The sequence below is a fragment of the Hordeum vulgare genome, chromosome 4H (assembly GCF_904849725.1).
Source record: "Hordeum vulgare subsp. vulgare chromosome 4H, MorexV3_pseudomolecules_assembly, whole genome shotgun sequence".
Taxonomy (NCBI): Eukaryota; Viridiplantae; Streptophyta; class Magnoliopsida; order Poales; family Poaceae; genus Hordeum; species Hordeum vulgare.
Genome location: NC_058521.1, coordinates 104,416,695 through 104,435,536, shown reverse-complemented (window position 1 = coordinate 104,435,536; position 18,842 = coordinate 104,416,695). Strand labels below are relative to the sequence as shown.

General features: G+C 45.4%; 1 protein-coding gene across 1 annotated transcript; it reads right to left on the bottom strand.

The window, feature by feature from the left end:
- Positions 1-6,100: 6,100 nt before the first annotated feature.
- Positions 6,101-7,637, bottom strand: LOC123446208 (transcription repressor OFP8-like). Its single transcript, XM_045122882.1, has one exon. It carries the CDS (start codon positions 7,295-7,297, stop codon positions 6,572-6,574), a length of 726 nt encoding a protein of 241 aa, XP_044978817.1. The 5' UTR covers positions 7,298-7,637; the 3' UTR covers positions 6,101-6,571.
- Between the last annotated feature and the right edge of the window lie 11,205 nt (positions 7,638-18,842).

The following is an 18,842-nucleotide window of genomic DNA, read 5'->3' as shown; positions in this document are numbered from 1 at the left end:
AACATTGTGATTTCCAATTAAAAGAGACCTGTGTGTGAGTGTGACTAAAGAAAACTCTTGGGTGAACGCTCTTTTAGACGAGCTGGACCATGTGGAGACCCCATCAACCAATTTTGTGAAGCTTCTAGGAACATCTGGATGGGTTTTTTATTTCAAATATTTTTACTTGATTTTCGCTATAGGTTTCTTCTTTGTTTGTTTCTACTCCCTCCGTCTCAAAATAAGTGTCTCAATATTAAAGCTATTATAAAGTTGAGGCACTTATTTCGGGATGGAAGGAGTATTTATTCTTTTGCTTGTTTTATCAATTTTATGTCAAAATATGAATATGATCTCAAAACAATATCAAATTGATGAACATTTTAGTTAATTTTTGTCATTTCTTTGAAATTCATGAACATTTTTTTCACTTTGTAGGCACTTCTATAAAATTTACATTATTCTTAAAATTCACGAAAGTTCATTCAAATCCACAGATATTTTAAAAACATTCATGAAGAAATATCAAATTTGTGCATATGTTTTAATTCGTGAACATGGTTTTCAAATGTATGACTTTTTATTTTGTAAAACATTTTGGTAGTTTACTTTTCCCATAATTAGGGGAAGCTACTTGATTGAGCTAAAGGACAAAGAAAGGGAAATATTTTTTAAGAAAAAAAGAAATATCAAACCAGTACAATTTCAAGCGCTAGCAACACATGGGCCGTCTCATACAGGCAGCTTCAGCTGCTACGGTAGCGAACTGGCGCCTAGAGCGCTATATAAGAGTTCCCAAGAAAATGATACGCGAACAATGTATTATCCATGTTCGTTGGTCTGGATGACTGTTACCGGAACTTTCGTACTTTCTCTGTAAAAAAATATAAAAGCGTTTAGATTAGTATTTGATATTTAGCATTTCCTTGCGTTAGACGTTGTTGTATGGCCCATTCCGTGATTGTTGACTTTATTTACAAAGTTGAGCCTTTATAAAAATGATCCGACAAGAATAATATGGTGAACCACGCACGTATCCACGATCTTTAGTTGCTTGTGATTGTGTGATCACCACGATTCCATGAGAGTTTCATTGGTTGCCCAGTTTACATGTGTTCTTCCCCATATGTAGTTTATACAATTAGAAATACAAGGCCCCATTTTGATCATATCTTAAACCCGCTAACCTCTATCATAGTTTTAACCAACCAACGGCCTAGCATGGTGCAATATTTTTGAACAGTCAAGGGGGAAGGGAGGGGGGAGGATCCCTCCTTAATGCCTCACTCAAAGAACAATTATCTCTGCTTCAAATTCGGGATGTGCTCGAGCTGAGGATGGTCGCCACCACTTCAAGCACCGCGTGCGTCTGGCAAATTGCCCTCTATGACCTTCCCATTTACTAGATAGGTATCGTGAGGTCCTGGATATCGTGACTTGGACCGCCTATCAATGTTGTGCTCGCGTCATGCTTTGCTTTTTTCCTCGTCACCTTTTGTTGAACATATTGTATAGGTTCATGTTGTGTGTGTGCACCTGTCATGTCTCCCTCCTCTTGTAACGTATTTGTAACTTGAGAGACAAGACTTGAGTGCCCTTTTGTACCTATATATATGCCATGTGCATGATCAATAGAATTATTGATGCACAAACCTTTCTCTACATGGTATCAGTTTTCCCTACGATCTTCTACCATACCGCTTCCGCCCAACCCTAGCTGGGCCGCCGTCGCCGCCCCCTCTTCCCCCACCCTAGCCGCCGCGCCTCTCTCCCTCTTGCGCTGCCGCCACCCCATCTCCAAAACCCCAGCGACCGCTGCCACCCCATCTCCAAAACCCTAGCCGCCGCCGCTCATCTCCCTCTTCGCCGCCAGGTCCTCCAACGCCTCCACCTACTCCAACCCCTTCGCCGGACCAGACCCGCCGACGTGCGCGACATCAACATCCATGACCGCCTCTCCGTCATCGGCCTCTCAACATTTCCATCCTAGCGCTGCATGGAACCGCATCGCTCGCCCCATGCTGCTCCGCTCTCTCCGGCTCAAGCTCCGCCCACCCTCCCCGGCCACCTTATGTTCAACATTACTCCATCTGTAAACTATTATAAGAGCATTTAGATCATTATTTTAATGATCTAAATGCTTTTATATTAGTTTACGGAGGGAGTACTTCTTAATTTCATCCTATCTCTCCAAAAAAGGTCTCGAGGTAGAGCTCAAGATTTCGATAATCCACTTATGAGCCGAGGGTCATCTGCCAGAGCGTTGAAGAAAAAAAATCAAATCAAATACTAAAAATTCCAAATATTACAATTTTTTTACATGGTAGATAATTTAATGCGTGATGTTTATTTCAATTTTTAAATTATTTGAACATCTGAGCATCTCTTGGCAAAAAGACAAATTCTGGTATGCAAAAAAGTTTACTATTCATGTACTGATCCGAGCCATTTTATCTTTTTTGAGAGCTTCCCCGGTGTTCAAATGATCTGAAAATTGAAGTGGGCCTGAGGCAATAACTTTCCTACCATGGGATAAAATTAGAATTTTATGAATTTCTCTTTTTTTAAATTTTTGTCAATTTTGTGATTGGATGCAGATGAGTCTGGACACTCCCGCACTCTCGAGATTTGGGGTTCTGGCACCATCAAGCTCGAGACATATGGGAGGCGAGGAAAATGGACACATGCACATCGAATCTTGCTCCAACAGGGCTTTGACGAGCCTAAACCAAAGAGTTCGATCTATATGTTTCATGGTGCTAGTGATTTTTTGGGGAGGGGAATTAACGTTATTTTTGGACAAAGGAAATATACTAATATCGCGGAGATATCGGTTACATCTATCCTCTGCAACAACGCATTACCCCTAATGGCACTAGGATGCACACAACAAAAAAGGAAGAAACTTAAAAAAAGCCCCACTATAGTGATATAATCCTTGAAGCGGCAGTATAAACACCACCAAGACAACAAGTGAAGTCCAAATTTTCCAAAAAGCGACATTTCCAAGAAGGAAATAGTGCTTAGGCGCCCTTGTCGCCTGACCATAGATCATAGGTTTTGATCCTAAAGAAAGTCCTCGCTTTCAAAATTATACGTTCAACAAGACCATGTCACACAAAACTAATTAAGGCCAGACCTTAGATTTTCATCCTCAAAAGTAAGACCTTGGACTTCTCATGTGTTTCCGCCTCCACTTGCATGTTGCTGCTATCCGAAACACCAAGAAAAATCCTCGTCAGCGCAAAGACTCGAACCACATTACTAGTGCTGACATCACAACTTCCATGACATTCCCTCCCTCCGACTTCACCTTGAAATGAAAAGCATGTCCCGTGATGACAACAAATAGCAGAGCTTGGCGCCGCTTTCACTAGAAACTAAAGGGTCAAATAACATGGGTGTGCACGATCGAATTCCATCTGATCCAGCAATCTCCACGCATGAGGCGTCCAAGGGAGCTCGCCGGCGGAGCCTTCCAAAACTTGAAACTCCGGCCAGATCAAGGAAGACAAACATCAAGCAGATCTTCATCTTAACACGAGAGGAAGCCTGAAACCGCCGCCTTTATCAGGCAGAAGACGACCCTCACGCCATCGCCCACCTGCTTAGCCCGATGACTTCCTCCGACAGTGGCCGGGGACGGAGGCGGAGGGTGTGGGGGCGACAACGATTGAGCTGGATTGCCCAAGCCGCCCATAGATCGATGCAAGCCACTATATTTATCTCTTGTTCGTTCTTTCGAGATATTACGAGCCCATATTCAATTTGAGACACACCACATAGTTGACACGTTGCGATGACTGAGTGTTACAACCGTTGATTTTTTTTAAACTGGGCATTATCCCTTTTCATTACTAACGAACGAAAATACATAAGTTTCAGAAGAAGAGGGAGGGAGTATAAGTTTTTTTAGAGATTTCACTAGAAGACTACATACGGAACAAAATGAATGAATCTACATTCTAAAATATGTCTCTATACATCCGTATGTAGTTTCCTAGTGAAACCTCTACAAAGACTTATATTTGAAAATGGAGAGAGTATTTTTTTCAGTCGATCTTAAAATAGGAAAATACTCTTAAAGATAATCCCCAGGTAGACACGTACAGTACACAGCCATGTCACAAGAGCGTTAATACCGAGCGAGCGAGCGAGATCCCATCCGTGGTCCAATTAGTATTATACGTCCAACTGTTGAAGGACGCCCGTGATCCAAGCAAAGCAAGTACTCGATCGATTGGCACAGGGAAACTTTGGCAGTCAGTCACAGGCACTACAGGACACGCACCAACATAAATGAGAGATGGATCAGAGCCCAAACAGTGGCGTACGTACGTACATAAATGTGATTAACAGAAGCAACTTGCGCGCGCGCACACACACACAGAAAGCTAGGTATGTTATGTGCCTCTGGACTCTGGTGGTCATGAGATCTGCCTGACCTGTATGCTTGTTCTTTCCGTTTCTCAGCAACTCGATCTAGCCCAGATTCACCCCTGGTGTGTGTGATCCAGATGCACCCCTGTTGTGATCTACTTCTACTTCACTGCTATACAGTACCGTGTTTGGTAACTTGACCCTGTTTTTGATGAGGAGATATCTGTGGGTTGTGTATTGTATTGGTTTTAGTCCGGTTTTCCAACAATTAATCGGGTAATTCTCTTCTTCTTAATTAGTAAAAATGATAATTTTTTTAATCTCTTTTCTAAAAAAAATATCCACCCTCTAAGATGTTAAGCAAGAAAGAGCCTGAAAATATCATATGCACTACTTCTGTTTCTCAGATGACTGATAATGTTAGTTTCATCATAAAAGCAACTCCAACGCGCCGACTCATTTCGTTCGCGCATGTCCGTTTGGATCCCGTGGACAGAAAAGTTAACCCGACACGTTGACCTAAACGAACGCGCGTTCGCTTTTTTCTGTCCGCCGACCCATTTTCGTTCCATTTTTTAGCCAGATTTGCGTCGGCGCGGACATGACACGCGCCTACTCCTCCCCTTGGTCAGCTAGTTGGTGGCACATTGGTTATCCCCTCCCACCCCATATCGACAGCAAACCCTCGCCCCTCTCCGTCGCGTCGTCGTCGCCGCCCATTTGCCGATGCCGATACACCTCCCCCCAACGTCGCCACCTCGCCGTCGGGAATTCTCCAGACCAGCCATCTGGTCCAAGGGGAGGCACGCGTCTCTTCGTCCGCCAGCTCCATCGACGAAGCCCGCAAGGTGCTCGACAGTTTGCCAAGGTATAAAATGGATTCCGTCGAGGAGTTCCTTTTTCATAATTTCCTTCACGACTCCGACAATTCCTCGTCTGATGATGAGGAGGCTTCTACTTCCCTTCTATAGTACCATCTCTGGTAACTTTGCCCTGTTTTTGTTGAGGAGATATCCACCCTCGTCTAAGAAGTTCAGGAAGAAAGAACATTTTTTAGCAGAATACAATCAAAGCCGCTCACATACACGAGCGTATACTCATCCCTATGAACGCACGCATGCACACCATATTCCTATGAGCATCTTAAAGAGACTAAGCCGGCACATCATCTTGAGATTGACGAAGTCGTCACTGAAAGCACATCGCCGAAAGTTCTGAAATAAATCCAGGAAAATGCAAGCACCAACATCAAATCTAAAACTTAAACTCTGATGGATAGGAGATACCACAATCCTTTTAACCATCCAACTACGGATTCAACATAATAGCCATATGTTAATTGACTGAATTTGCAATTAGATAAGTCATTTATGTGGAAATAGAACCGGTTGGAGCAAGAAAGCCGGAGGAAAAAGCAAAAAGAACGTCGTAATGGTCTAGAAAATTGGCTTACCCAAGATAAATTTTCAAACAGCTTACATATAGCAGGTCCCGTATTTCACTGGGAACTACTCCCCCCGTCCATAATAAAAGAAGAGTAGTACATAGTCTCATTCACTAGCAAAGTTACAAGTGTTTCATACTCTCTCGGTCCCAAAATTTTTGTCTCACATTTATTTAGATATAAATATATCTAATTATGTTTTGGTATTTAGATACATCCATGTCTACACAAACTTATGTATCTAATTACGTTTTGGTATTTATATACATTCATGTTTACACAAACTTAAGACAAGAATTTTGATACGGAAAGAGTATATCACAAAACACTACACTTTGAGACTTGACATACATAGTTTAGTGACTCAGTGTAATTAGCAAACCCTACCAATTATTGTAGCACTTGTCCATGCATGGACCTTCGCACAAAACCAAAGGCCATGCACTAGGCACATACACACTAGCACAAACTCCTCCCAATTATACTAATTAAGCACTAATAATAACTTGCAAGCAAACTAAACATTTAAGAAACTAATAACCCACCAGCAAGAACGGACTCCAGAAACCAAACACCTGGTACTCCTACATTTTTTAATGAGCTTTTGTCCTACTGCTCGTACTAGCGGTACTAGCGTCGACCTTTGTTTCTTCTGCGAGATCCTATCACCACCCAGTAGCCTGGCCGGGAATTCACGACGCCGGCGCTCGCACACCGGGTGGTGCCAGGATCTCGAGACATCAGCTGGCTAGTTAGCTAGCTTGGTAGCTAGAGCTGGTAGTGGTAGGACGATGCCGCCGGCGGGGGCGGTGAGGCTAGCTGGGCGCAGAGCTCGGCGAAGGCGGTGAGGATGGCGGCGTGGTGGCGCGGCGAGTTGAGGGCGAGCAGGCGGCGGAGCATGCTGCGGAGGTCGTCCCAGCTACACAGCCCCGTCTCCACCACCATCTGCACCATGCTCTCCCGGAAGTCGGCGCGAGGGTCCGACGAGTCTTTCTCCACCGCCAGCCCCACGTCCTCCTCCGGCCCCGCTTCTGCCGTACCTGCTTTATTCTCCGCGTAATACCTCTTCTTCTGCTTCTTCTTCATGCTCGCCGGCTGCCTCTTGACCGGCGAGGCCGGCGTCCCAGCCGGCACCTCCTGGGCGGAGGGAAGGTGCTCTTGCTGCTGATGCAGCTTGGAAGCGGCGCCGAAGCCATGATAGGAGGAATAGTAGTTGGAGCAGTTGGAGGAGGCGTAGCTTGTGGAGAAGGAAGCGGTGGAGGAGGACGACGGGAAGAGGCTGGACGAGCTGGTGCTCCTCGCCGGTGCCGCCGGTGGCTTGCTCGCGGAGGAAGGCTTGAGGAAAGACGGCAGACTGAGCAGCATCCTGGGGCGGCGCGGGCGGCAGCTGCACCCGGTGTCGACCACCGCCACGTGGCGGCGCCGGCCGACCGGAAAGTGCCCGCCGCCGCCACCGCCGCTGCCAACGCCCCTGCGCGCTCCCGTTGACGACATCGGTGATGCGCTACGATATATAGCTCAGCTCAGCTCAGCTTAGCTTTGCCAGGCTACGTCGGCGTGTACGCTGGAGAGGGATGTATAAAGCTTTGGTTCCGGTGGTGGTGCGAGGGATGTATAAAGCTTTGGTTCCGGTGGTGGTGCGTAGGCGAGCTGGGATTGATTGCGTGCACGGTGGTGTGTGCAATTGCGACTATCCGAGTATGCTGTTGCTAGTATATTTTCTCGTGTGTGATGCTGTTACGCCGCGTGTAGTTTATATATGCTGTAATTTGACTAAGAAGAGTGGATGGGAGGGGTGGGGTTTAGCTGGGCCATGTGGGGATCGCTTGCTCATCATTCCTCCCCCTGCCATCTAGATTGACCTTGACCGTCCTCTCTCTGGTTAGCCTTTGATGCTTTGCAAATTTAGCAAATGGAAAAACTGTTTGTCCGTGCACCAACAGCCGAAGCCGAAGAGGTTGCTACTAGGCATGTTCTTCAGTTTTGCTGGAGGCTAGTCGTCTGAAATTAAAATTTGAGTCAGTCGATTTTGATGGAGAAGAAATCAGCAACCACTGCATTCAGGCCGCCACCGACATGTTTGATCTTGTCTATCTTAGGCTGTGTTTGATTGAGCTGTAGATTCTTAAAAAGCTGTTATGAAAAAGCTGTTGTAGAAAAGTTAGAAGCTGAAAAGTTGAGGTACCCTCAGTTTTGAATTTACACTAGAAAGAAGTTACACATTCTCAAAAGTTGCTTTGAACATTTACCCCTTTGGTTAGCTTTTAGCTTTTTAAATAAGAAGTTGGTAAAAAAAGCTGAACCAAACACAGCCTTAGGATGCAGGGTACCAATAGACTCCTTGTCTATCCTAGAGCCAACGGATCCACGATGGTATCCTCGCCCTCCACGATAGTGCATGTGAGGTTCACTCGTGTGGTCATAAGAACGTGTTCCTCAAGCTAGACTTTCAGAATGCCTATGATCGTCTGGATTGGTTCTTCTTAAGGTTGGTGATACAACACCGAGGCTTTGACGACATATGATGCTTCTAGATTATGCAGATAGTCCTGTCTAGCAAGACGGCCATTAACATTAACGGCGATGTGGGATCTTATTTTTCTTCCTCGACTGGAATGAAGCAGGGGGATCCGATTTCGCCCCTTCTCTTCAACCTTGTTGTTGATGCCTTGGCAGGTATTCTAGACAAAGCATGGATGGCCGGTTATCTTACAGGGGTGGTCGGTCACTTGATCCTTGGAGGAGGGGTCATCCATCTCCAATATGCGGATGATACCATGATCATGGTTAAGGGGTCGAACCTCGAGATAGCTAATCGGAAGTTCCTACTCGTGTGTTTCGAAGCGATGTCGGGCCTGAAGATCAATTTTAGTAAAAGTGAGGTTTTCGTCCTCGCATACTCAATAGAGGACCAACGACGGATTGCTAATAACCTAAATTGCAAGCTATCGACGTTTCACACAACTTAACCCAGGATGCCTTTGGCCAGGTCGAAGATCCTGGCGACTAGATTTGACCCCCTAGTTGGCCAGGTTGCCTCGCGGGCCGAGCCATGGCGAGGCCGGTTTACCTCAAAGGGGAGTAAAACGGTTCTCATTAGTGCTAACCTAACGATTCTCCCCATGTTTATGATGGGGCTTTCTGTCCTGCCGGAGGCCGTTCATAGCTTGTTTGATAAGGAGCTCGCCACGCTCTTTTGGCAAGCATCTGACGGTCGCTAGAAGTACCACATGGTCAAGTGGGCAGATATCTACTTGCCTAAGGACCGTGACGGGTTGGGGATCACGGTCTCCCGGTCTATGAATACCACCGTCATGCTATGGTGGGTATGGCGGATCCTTCAAAGCGACGACGGATTGTGGCTAAAACTCATTCATGCAAAGTACTTAAGGGGTGAACCACTCCTGACATGCTCCCACGTGGGCGGATCCCAATTCTAGTTTGCTATCCAAAAGATCAAAAAGGAAAATCACCAAGGGGTCTCCTTTAATATAGGAAATGGGGAAGGGACCCAGTTCTCGCTGGACCCATGGGTTAGGGATGAGCCACTCAGAGTGGGTTTCCGTGTCGTGTTTTTCGTATGCGCAGACCCATCCCTTCTCATTTATGCAGCCGTTCTCCAAGGGCAATGAGATATTAGGTTCATGGGCTCATTCAGCCAGATAGGAACAAACAAGTGGATCCACCTGCTAGATGCCTTGCCATAAGCGCTCCCAAATTATCTCGACATAGTGGCCTGGCCTCTATCCCCATCTAGGGAATTTTTGGTTAATTCGGCATACCAGGCTCTCTATCGCTCCCCCATCATCCCTTGGCTCTTGCCTTTATGGAAGCCCCCCTTCCCTTGAGATAATTTTTTGTGGCAGCTGCTCCATGATAGCATACCTTCAGGGACAGAGGTGCTTCAGCGGCATGGCCTGGAGACGACATGTGCCCCTTATGCGCAGTCCCGGAGACAACGACACACATAAATTTTTACTTAAACGTCGGCGAGGGGCATGTGGGAATTCATACACGCGACTCTTGGGCTCGAATGGGAGGCCGAGGACCTCGTGGACCTTCTTGAAACCAGGATCACCCGTCCTGGCATCGCCGCCGCTTATTTTGGCCAATCTTTGCCGCTATGTCGTGGACCCCCTGGACGACCCACAATAAGATGGTGATTGAGCGGATCTTATCGAGGCAGGTGTCTAACTTCTTCTTCAAATTCTTTGCTTTTATGCAGCACTGGCACCCGCTCTCTAGGCAGCGAGACCAGGATCGTCTTGATGGTATGCTAGATGTGCTTCACGCTATGGTGCAATGACTTGCCCCCCTCTAGGGTCGTTGCTCTCCTTCCACTAGGTGTATTTTCCCTTATTTCTTTTATTTTCTTTGGGCTGGAGTGTGCCGTTACCCAGGCAGGTATCTACCGTTGAACTTGTATGTTGGTTGTATGGATCGTTGCTTTCTCTATAAAGTAGGGCAAAAGCCTATTTCGAAGAGGGATGTGTGGGTGTGCAGATTCGTTGGAAAATTCAAGTGGTTGGTCGGTTTAGAGGGAAGGACGGAAGTGATGACAAACATGGCGGTTGGGGAAGGTCGAGCGGAGGGCGAGGCCATTGCGGGAGTGCCGTCGGAGACAGGCGGCAGCGGCAGGCGGTTCGGGTGGTAGTTGTAGGCAGTTCAAGTCAAAATCGTGGAGAGAAAGACGATGAATAGTTGTTCTCACAAGAACGAGATTTCCTTGTTCATCTTCTATGCAATGACCGTAAACAAAGCAATTGGCCCAAAAAATAAATCCAGTCGACTGGGTTACGTGCATTGATTTCTGCCTCTTTGCATGTGTGTCTTAGCTGGGCCTCGCGAAGATAAAACATGCCAAAAATCAACATCTACACATAGTTTGGTTGTCCGCATCTAGGCTGGCTGCATGATAGAACCAATATTGACCCGCCATTTGGTTGTCGGCTTTGCAGCGGGCGCACAAACTACATAGTATTTGGTTGCAAACTGCCTAAGGTGTTGTCACCACTTTTCACTAGTTATGACCTTACCACATACGATCTGAACATTGTTTCAGTCCTAGGTGAGAAACAAATTGCAATCCATTTTAACCACTAACAAATATCGTCACAAATATAAGAGTCAAATGGCTTGATTAGGGTGAAGTTCATCGATGCTGAACTAGTTGGAAGTTCATCCTAGTCATCTTCTTATTCAGATGTTTCTTCTTCTTCTTCTACCTTCTTCTTCTCTTTTGTTGTTGCTTCTTCTGTTGTTTTGCTGCTTATTCTATTATATTGTTGCTTCTTCTCTTATGATGTCCCTGTTGTTGTTGCTCTTCTTCTTCGGATCCTTGTTCGACATCTGTTATCCCACATTGATAGGTCCCACTCTACCCTTTCATTCTTCCAGCCATCGTTGTCAAATGCCCTCACACCATGGCCAAAGTTGACAACATCATCACGCATCACCTCTTCCTCCTCCGACGGAGTTCATCACAACCCCATTGTAGGATCGAGGTTATGCATAATGCAACAAGGAAGAACAATCATAACCTGGTGGGGAAAGTGTGAAATGGCTTCAGATCCATCATCTTAAACAAATTCTTCAGAGCTTCAAATGCCCTCTCAACAGTTATAAGGTTGGACTATCTGGGATTAAACAATCCATGCAGAGTCCTAGGATAGTTCCTACCAAAGCTATCGTTCACATGGTACTAGGTTTTTTTGAAGGGTGGAAAAACACCTGCTTGACATGCATAGCTAACATCTTCTGGGTAGAACTTGCCACCAGGGATATTGTTGCCATGAGGTCTAGTCATGTTGCCATCTAGAATGTTTGTATCATGTGCTAGTCATGCCTAGCCAGCCAACATACATGTGAACTTCATATCAAAGTCAACAACAACTAGAACATTCTTGCTTGTGTAGTGCTTTATCCCCTACGTGTTACAAATTGTGACTTGGGCACTCTAGCAGTGACATGAGTACCATCTATTGCCCCAATTGTAATCCTAAAATGGCATTACAAGATGGTGTTATGGTTGTAGCAAAACAACAGAAACATATCAAGGCATGAACTACATAATGTCAATGCTCACCTTGAAATGTGGGTATCACCTTGGGCTGGTGCAAATCTTGCTAGGAGTCCGTTCGATTGGTGATCTGATTATCTCTCCTCTGAGTTCCCCAAAAACATACGTCACTTGCTTGAAGTACATGGAAATGGTCTCCTTTGATCTCCTGAACATGTTGTGGATAACCCTGAACCTATGGTTATGACCAATAACATGGAGGAACATGGCAACTTCCTCTTCCACACTGATGTGGATGCTATCTTGTAGCAGCCCCTGTTCCTGATGGTCCGCACAAACCCGGTGAAAAGTGTTCTTTTCATTCTTAGTGTCCATATAGCCTCTGTGTCACTACAGTTGTAGATGAGTTCGGATTTGCTATCCTCTCCTGATCCCGGGTTAACATTGGAGCATAACATATTACACGCTTGTCACCACAACGAACAACTCTAGTTTGGATCAAGAGAGCCATGCTTGAATCACAACTATCAATGCTATGGCATGAACTACTAGTTGCATCCATTCATCCATAACCTAGACGACATCAATGGTGCAGTGAGAAATGGTGAAATAAATCCTACACCTTGCCTAACGCCTTAACAAATGACCTAACACACGGGTGAAGGGGCCTAACCCCTTAACAAATGACCTAACATACGGGTGGAAGGAGCAGAAACTGTTGGAATTATGCCCTAGAGGCAATGATAAATAAGTTATTATTATAATTCATGTATCAAGATAATCGTTTATTATCCATGCTATAATTGTATTGAATGAAGACTTAGATACATGTGTGGATACATAGACAAAACACTGTCCCTAGCAAGCCTCTAGTTGGCTAGCCAGTTGATCAAGGATAGTCAGGGTCTTCTGACTATGTACAAGGTGTTGTTGCTTGATAACTGGATCACATCATTGAGAGAATCATGTGATGGACTAGACCCAAACTAATAGACGTAGCATGTTGATCGTGTCATTTTGTTGCTACTGTTTTCTGCGTGTCAAGTATTTATTCCTATGACCATGAGATCATACAACTCAATGACACCAGAGGAATACTTTGTGTGTATCAAACGTCACAACGTAACTGGGTGGCTATAAAGATGCTCTACAGGTATCTCCGAAGGTGTCCGTTGAGTTAGTATGGATCAAGACTGAAATTTGTCACTCCGTATGACGGAGAGGTATCTCGGGACCCACTCGGTAATACAACATCACACACAAGCCTTGCAAGCAATGTGACTCAGTGTAAGTTGCGGGATCTTGTATTACGGAACGAGTAAAGAGACTTGCCGGTAAACGAGATTGAAATAGGTATGCGGATACTGACGATCGAATCTCGGGCAAGTAACATACCGAAGGACAAAGGGAATGACATACGGGATTATATGAATCCTTGGCACTGAGGTTCAAACGATAAGATCTTCGTAGAATATGTAGGATCCAATATGGGCATCCAGGTCCCGCTATTGGATATTGACCGAGGAGTCCCTCGGGTCATGTCTGCATAGTTCTCGAACCCACAGGGTCTGCACACTTAAGGTTCGACGTTGTTTTATGCGTATTTGAGTTATATGGTTGGTTATCGAATGTTGTTCGGAGTCCCGGATGAGATCACGGACGTCACGAAGGTTTTCGGAATTACCGGGAATGTACCGGGAATGACGAATGGGTTCCGGATGTTCACCAGGAGGGGCAACCCACCCCGGGGAAGCCCATAGGCCTCAGGGGTGCCGCACCAGCCCTGAGTGGCCTGGTGGGCAAGCCCAGAGAGGCCCCTGCGTAGCGAGATAAGAAAATCAAAGAGAAAGAAAAAAAGGGAAAGTGGGAAGGAAGGGAAGGACTCCACCTTCTAATCTTAGTTGGACTAGGATTGGAGGAGGACTCCTCCTCCCTCCCTTCGGCCGCCCCTTGGGGCTCCTTGAGCCCCAAGGCAAGGCCCCTCCCCTCCCACCTATATATATGGAGGTTTTAAGGCTGATTTGAGACAACTTTTCCACGGCAGCCCGACCACATACCTCCACGGTTTTTCCTCTAGATCGCATTTCTGCAGAGCTCGGGCGGAGCCCTACTGAGATTAGATCACCACCAACCTCCGGAGCGCCGTCACGCTGCCGGAGAACTCATCTACCTCTCCGTCTCTCTTGCTGGATCAAGAAGGCCGAGATCATCGTCGAGCTGTACGTGTGTGGAACGCGGAGGTGCCATCCGTTCGGCACTAGATCAGAGCGGATCGTGGGACGGATCGCAGGACGGTTCGTGGGACGGTTCGCGCGGCGGATCGAGGGACGTGAGGACGTTCCACTACATCAACCTTATTTATTAACGCTTTTGCTGTGCGATCTACAAGGGTTTGTAGATCTGAAATCCCCCTCGTAGATGGACATCACCATGATAGGTCTTCGTGCGCGTAGGAAATTTTTTGTTTCCCATGCGACATTCCCCAACAGTGGCATCATGAGCTAGGTTCATGCGTAGATGTCTTCTCGAGTAGAACACAAAAGTTTTTGTGGGCGGTGATGTGCGATTTGATGCCCTCCTTAGTCTTTTCTTGATTCCGCGGTATTGTTGGATCGAAGCGGCTCGGAGCGACATTACTCGTACGCTTACGAGAGACTAGTTTCCTCGCTACGAGCAACTCCATTGCTCAAAGATGACTGGCGAGTGTCGGTTTCTCCAACTTTAGTTGAATCGGATTTGACCGAGGAGGTCCTTGGATGAGGTTAAATAGCAATTCATATATCTCCGTTGTGGTGTTTGCGTAAGTAAGATGCGATCCTTCTAGATACCCATGGTCACCACATAAAACATGCAACAACAATTAGAGGACGTCTAACTTGTTTTTGTAGGGTATTCTTGTGATGTGATATGGCCAACGATGTGATGTGATATATTGGATGTATGAGATGATCATGTTGTAATAGTTAATATCGACTTGCACGTCGATGGTACAACAACCGGCAGGAGCCATAGGGTTGTCTTTAAACTAACGTTCGTGCTTGCAGATGCGTTTACTATATTGCTAGGATGTAGCTTTAGTAGTAATAGCATGAGTAGCATGACAACCCCGATGGCGACACATTGATGGAGATCATGGTGTGGTGCCGGTGACAAAGAAGATCGTGCCGATGCTTTGGTGATGGAGATCAAGAAGCACGTGATGATGGCCATATCATGTCACTTATGAATTGCATGTGATGTTAATCCTTTCTTGCACCTTATTTTGCTTAGAACGACGGTAGCATTATGAGGTGATCTCTCACTAAAATTATAAGACGAAATTGTGTTCTCCCCGACTGTGCACCGTTGCTACAGTTCGTCGTTTCGAGACACCACGTGATGATCGGGTGTGATAGACTCAACGTTCACATACAACGGGTGCAAAACAGTTGCACACGCGGAACACTCGGGTTAAGCTTGACAAGCCTAGCATGTGCAGACATTACCTCGGAACACATGAGACCAAAAGGTCGATCATGAATCATATAGTTGATATGATTAGCATAGGAATGCTTACCACTGAAACTATCCTCAACTCATGTGATGATCGGACTTGAGCTAGTGGAATTGGATCATGGACCACTCAAATGACTAGAGAGATGTAATTTTTGAGTGGGAGTTTGGCAAGTAATTTGATTAAGTTAAACTCTAATTATCTTGAACATAGTCTAAGTCCACTTTGTATATATTTGTGTTGTAGATCATGGCTCACGCGACAATCACCCTGAATTTTAATACGTTCCTAGAGAAAGCTAAGTTGAAAGATGATGGAAGCAACTTTGTAGACTGGGCTCGTAATCTTAAGTTGCTCCTGCAAGCTGGGAAGAAGGATTATGTCCTTAATGCTGCGCTAGGAGATGAACCACCCGCTATGGCTGACCAAGATGTTAAGAACGCTTGGTTGACACGTAAGGAGGACTACTCAGTAGTTCAATGTGCAGTCTTGTATGGCTTAGAGCCGGGGCTTCAACGTCGCTTTGAGCGTCATGGAGCATATGAGATGTTCCAGGAGTTGAAGTTTATCGTTCAGAAGAACGCCCGGATCGAGAGGTATGAGACCTCCGATAAATTCTATGCTTGCAAGATGGAGGAGAATTCGTCTGTTAGTGAACATGTGCTCGAAATGTCTGGGTACTCAAACCGTCTAGCTGAGCTGGGGATTGAACTCCCGCAAGAAGCTATCACTGACAGAATTCTTCAATCACTGCCGCCAAGCTATAAGGGCTTTGTGTTGAACTACAACATGCAAGGGATGAACAAGTCACCCGGCGAGTTGTTCTCGATGCTGACAGTCGCAGAGTCAGAACTCCGTAAAGAGCATCAAGTGTTGATGGTGAATAAGACCACTAGTTTCAAGAGAAACGGCAAAGGAAAGAAGGGTAATTCAAAGAAGAGCGGCAAGCCTGTTGCCAATCCGACGAAGAAACCCAAAGGTGGACCTAAGCCTGAAACGGAGTGCTATTATTGCAAGGGTACGGGTCACTGGAAGCGCAACTGCCCCAAGTATCTGGCTGATAAGAAAGCGGCAAAAGAAAAATCAGGTATATTTGATATACATGTTATTGATGTGTACTTAACCAGCTCTCGTAGTAGTGCCTGGGTATTCGATACCAGTTCTGTTGCTCATATTTGCAACTCGAAACAGGAACTGCGGAATAAGCGAAGGCTGGCCAAGGATGAAGTGATGATGCGCGTGGGAAATGGTTCCAAGGTTGATGCAACCGCCGTCGGCGCAGTTTCACTTCACTTACCATCAGGATTAGTTATGAACTTAAATAATTGTTATTTAGTGCCTGCGTTGAGCATGAACATTATATCTGGATCTTGTTTATTGCGAGACGGTTACTCGTTTAAGTCAGAGAATAATGGTTGTTCTATTTCTATGAGTAATATCTTTTATGGTCATGCACCCAATGTGAGAGGATTGTTCATATTGAATCTTGATAGTGATAATACACATATACATAAGATTGAGACCAAAAGAGTTAGAGTTAACAATGATAGCGCCATGTTTTTGTGGCACTGCCGCTTAGGTCATATTGGTGTAAAGCGCATGAAGAAACTCCATACCGATGGACTTTTGGAGTCACTTGACTTTGATTCACTTGACACGTGCGAACAATGCCTCATGGGCAACATGACTAAAACTCCGTTCTCCGGAACAATGGAACGTGCAAGTGACTTGTTGGAAATCATACATACCGATGTGTGTGGTCCGATGAGCGTGGAGGCACGCGGCGGATATCGTTATTTTCTCACCTTCACTGACGATTTGAGTAGATACGGTTATGTCTACTTGATGAAGCACAAGTCTGAAACATTTGAAAAGTTCAAGCAATTTCAGAGTGAAGTTGAAAATCATCGTAACAAGAAGATCAAATTCCTACGGTCTGATCGTGGGGGTGAATATCTGAGTTTCGTGTTTGGTGCTCACTTAAGACAATGTGGAATTGTTTCACAGTTGACACCGCCTGGAACACCACAACATAATGGTGTGTCCGGACGTCGTAATCGTAATTTATTAGAGATGGTGCGATCTATGATGTCTCTTACCGATTTGCCGTTATCGTTTTGGGGTTATGCATTAGAAACAACTGCATTCACTTTAAATAGGGCACCATCAAAATCTGTTGAGACGACACCATATGAACTGTGGTATGGCAAAAGACCAAAGTTGTCGTTTCTTAAAGTTTGGGGATGTGATGCTTATGTCAAAAAGCTTCAGCCTGAAAAGTTGGAACCCAAAGCGGAAAAGTGCATCTTCATAGGTTACCCGAAAGAGACAGTTGGGTATACCTTCTATCTCAAATCCGAGGGCAAAGTGTTTGTTGCTAAGAACGGAGCTTTTCTCGAGAAGGAGTTTCTCTCGAGAGAATTGAGTGGGAGGAAGATAGAACTTGATGAGGTTGTCGAACCTCTCATCCCTCTGGATGGTGGCGCGGGGCAAGGGGAAACCCCTGCCATTGCAACATCGGTTGAGGAGGAAGTTAATGATGATGATCATGAAACTCCAGATCAAGTTCCTATCGGACCTCGCAGGTCGACGAGACCGCGTACTACTCCAGAGTGGTACGGTAATCCCGTCTTATCAATTATGTTGTTAGACAACAATGAGCCTGCGAATTATGAAGAAGCAATTGTGGGCCCGAATTCCAACAAATGGCTCGAGGCCATGAAGTCCAAGATAGGATCCATGTATTAAAACAAAGTGTGGACTTTGGAAGTACTACCTCAGGGCCGCAAGGCTATTCAGAACAAATGGATCTTTAAAAAGAAGATGAACGCTGACGGTAATGTGACCGCTTATAAAGCTCGACTTGCGGCAAAGGGTTTTTCACAAGTTCAAGGAGTTGACTACGATGAGACGTTCTCACCCGTAGCGATGCTTAAGTCCGTCAGAATCATGTTAGCAATAGCTGCATTTTTCGATTATGAAATCTGGCACATGGATGTCAAAACGGCGTTCCTTAAAGGTTTCCTTAAGGAAGAGTTGTATATGATGCAACCCGAAGGTTTTGTCGATCCTAAAAATGCTAACAAAGTGTGCAAGCTCCAGCGATCCATTTATGGGCTGGTGCAAGCATCTCAGAGTTGGAATAAACGCTTTGATGAGGTGATCAAAGCATTTGGGTTTATACAAGTGGTTGGAGAATCTTGTATTTACAAGAAAGTGAGTGGGAGCTCTGTGGCGTTTCTAATATTATATGTGGATGACATATTGCTGATTGGAAACAACATGGAGTTTTTGGAGAGCATAAAGGATTACTTGAATAAAAGTTTCTCTATGAAGGACCTAGGAGAAGCTGCTTATATTCTAGGCATTAAGATCTATAGGGATAGATCGAAACGCCTGATAGGACTTTCACAAAGTACATACCTTGATAAAGTTTTGAAGAGGTTCAAAATGGAATAGTCCAAGAAGGGGTTCTTGCGAGTTTTACAAGGTACGAGATTGAGTAATACTCAGTGCCCATCAACTGA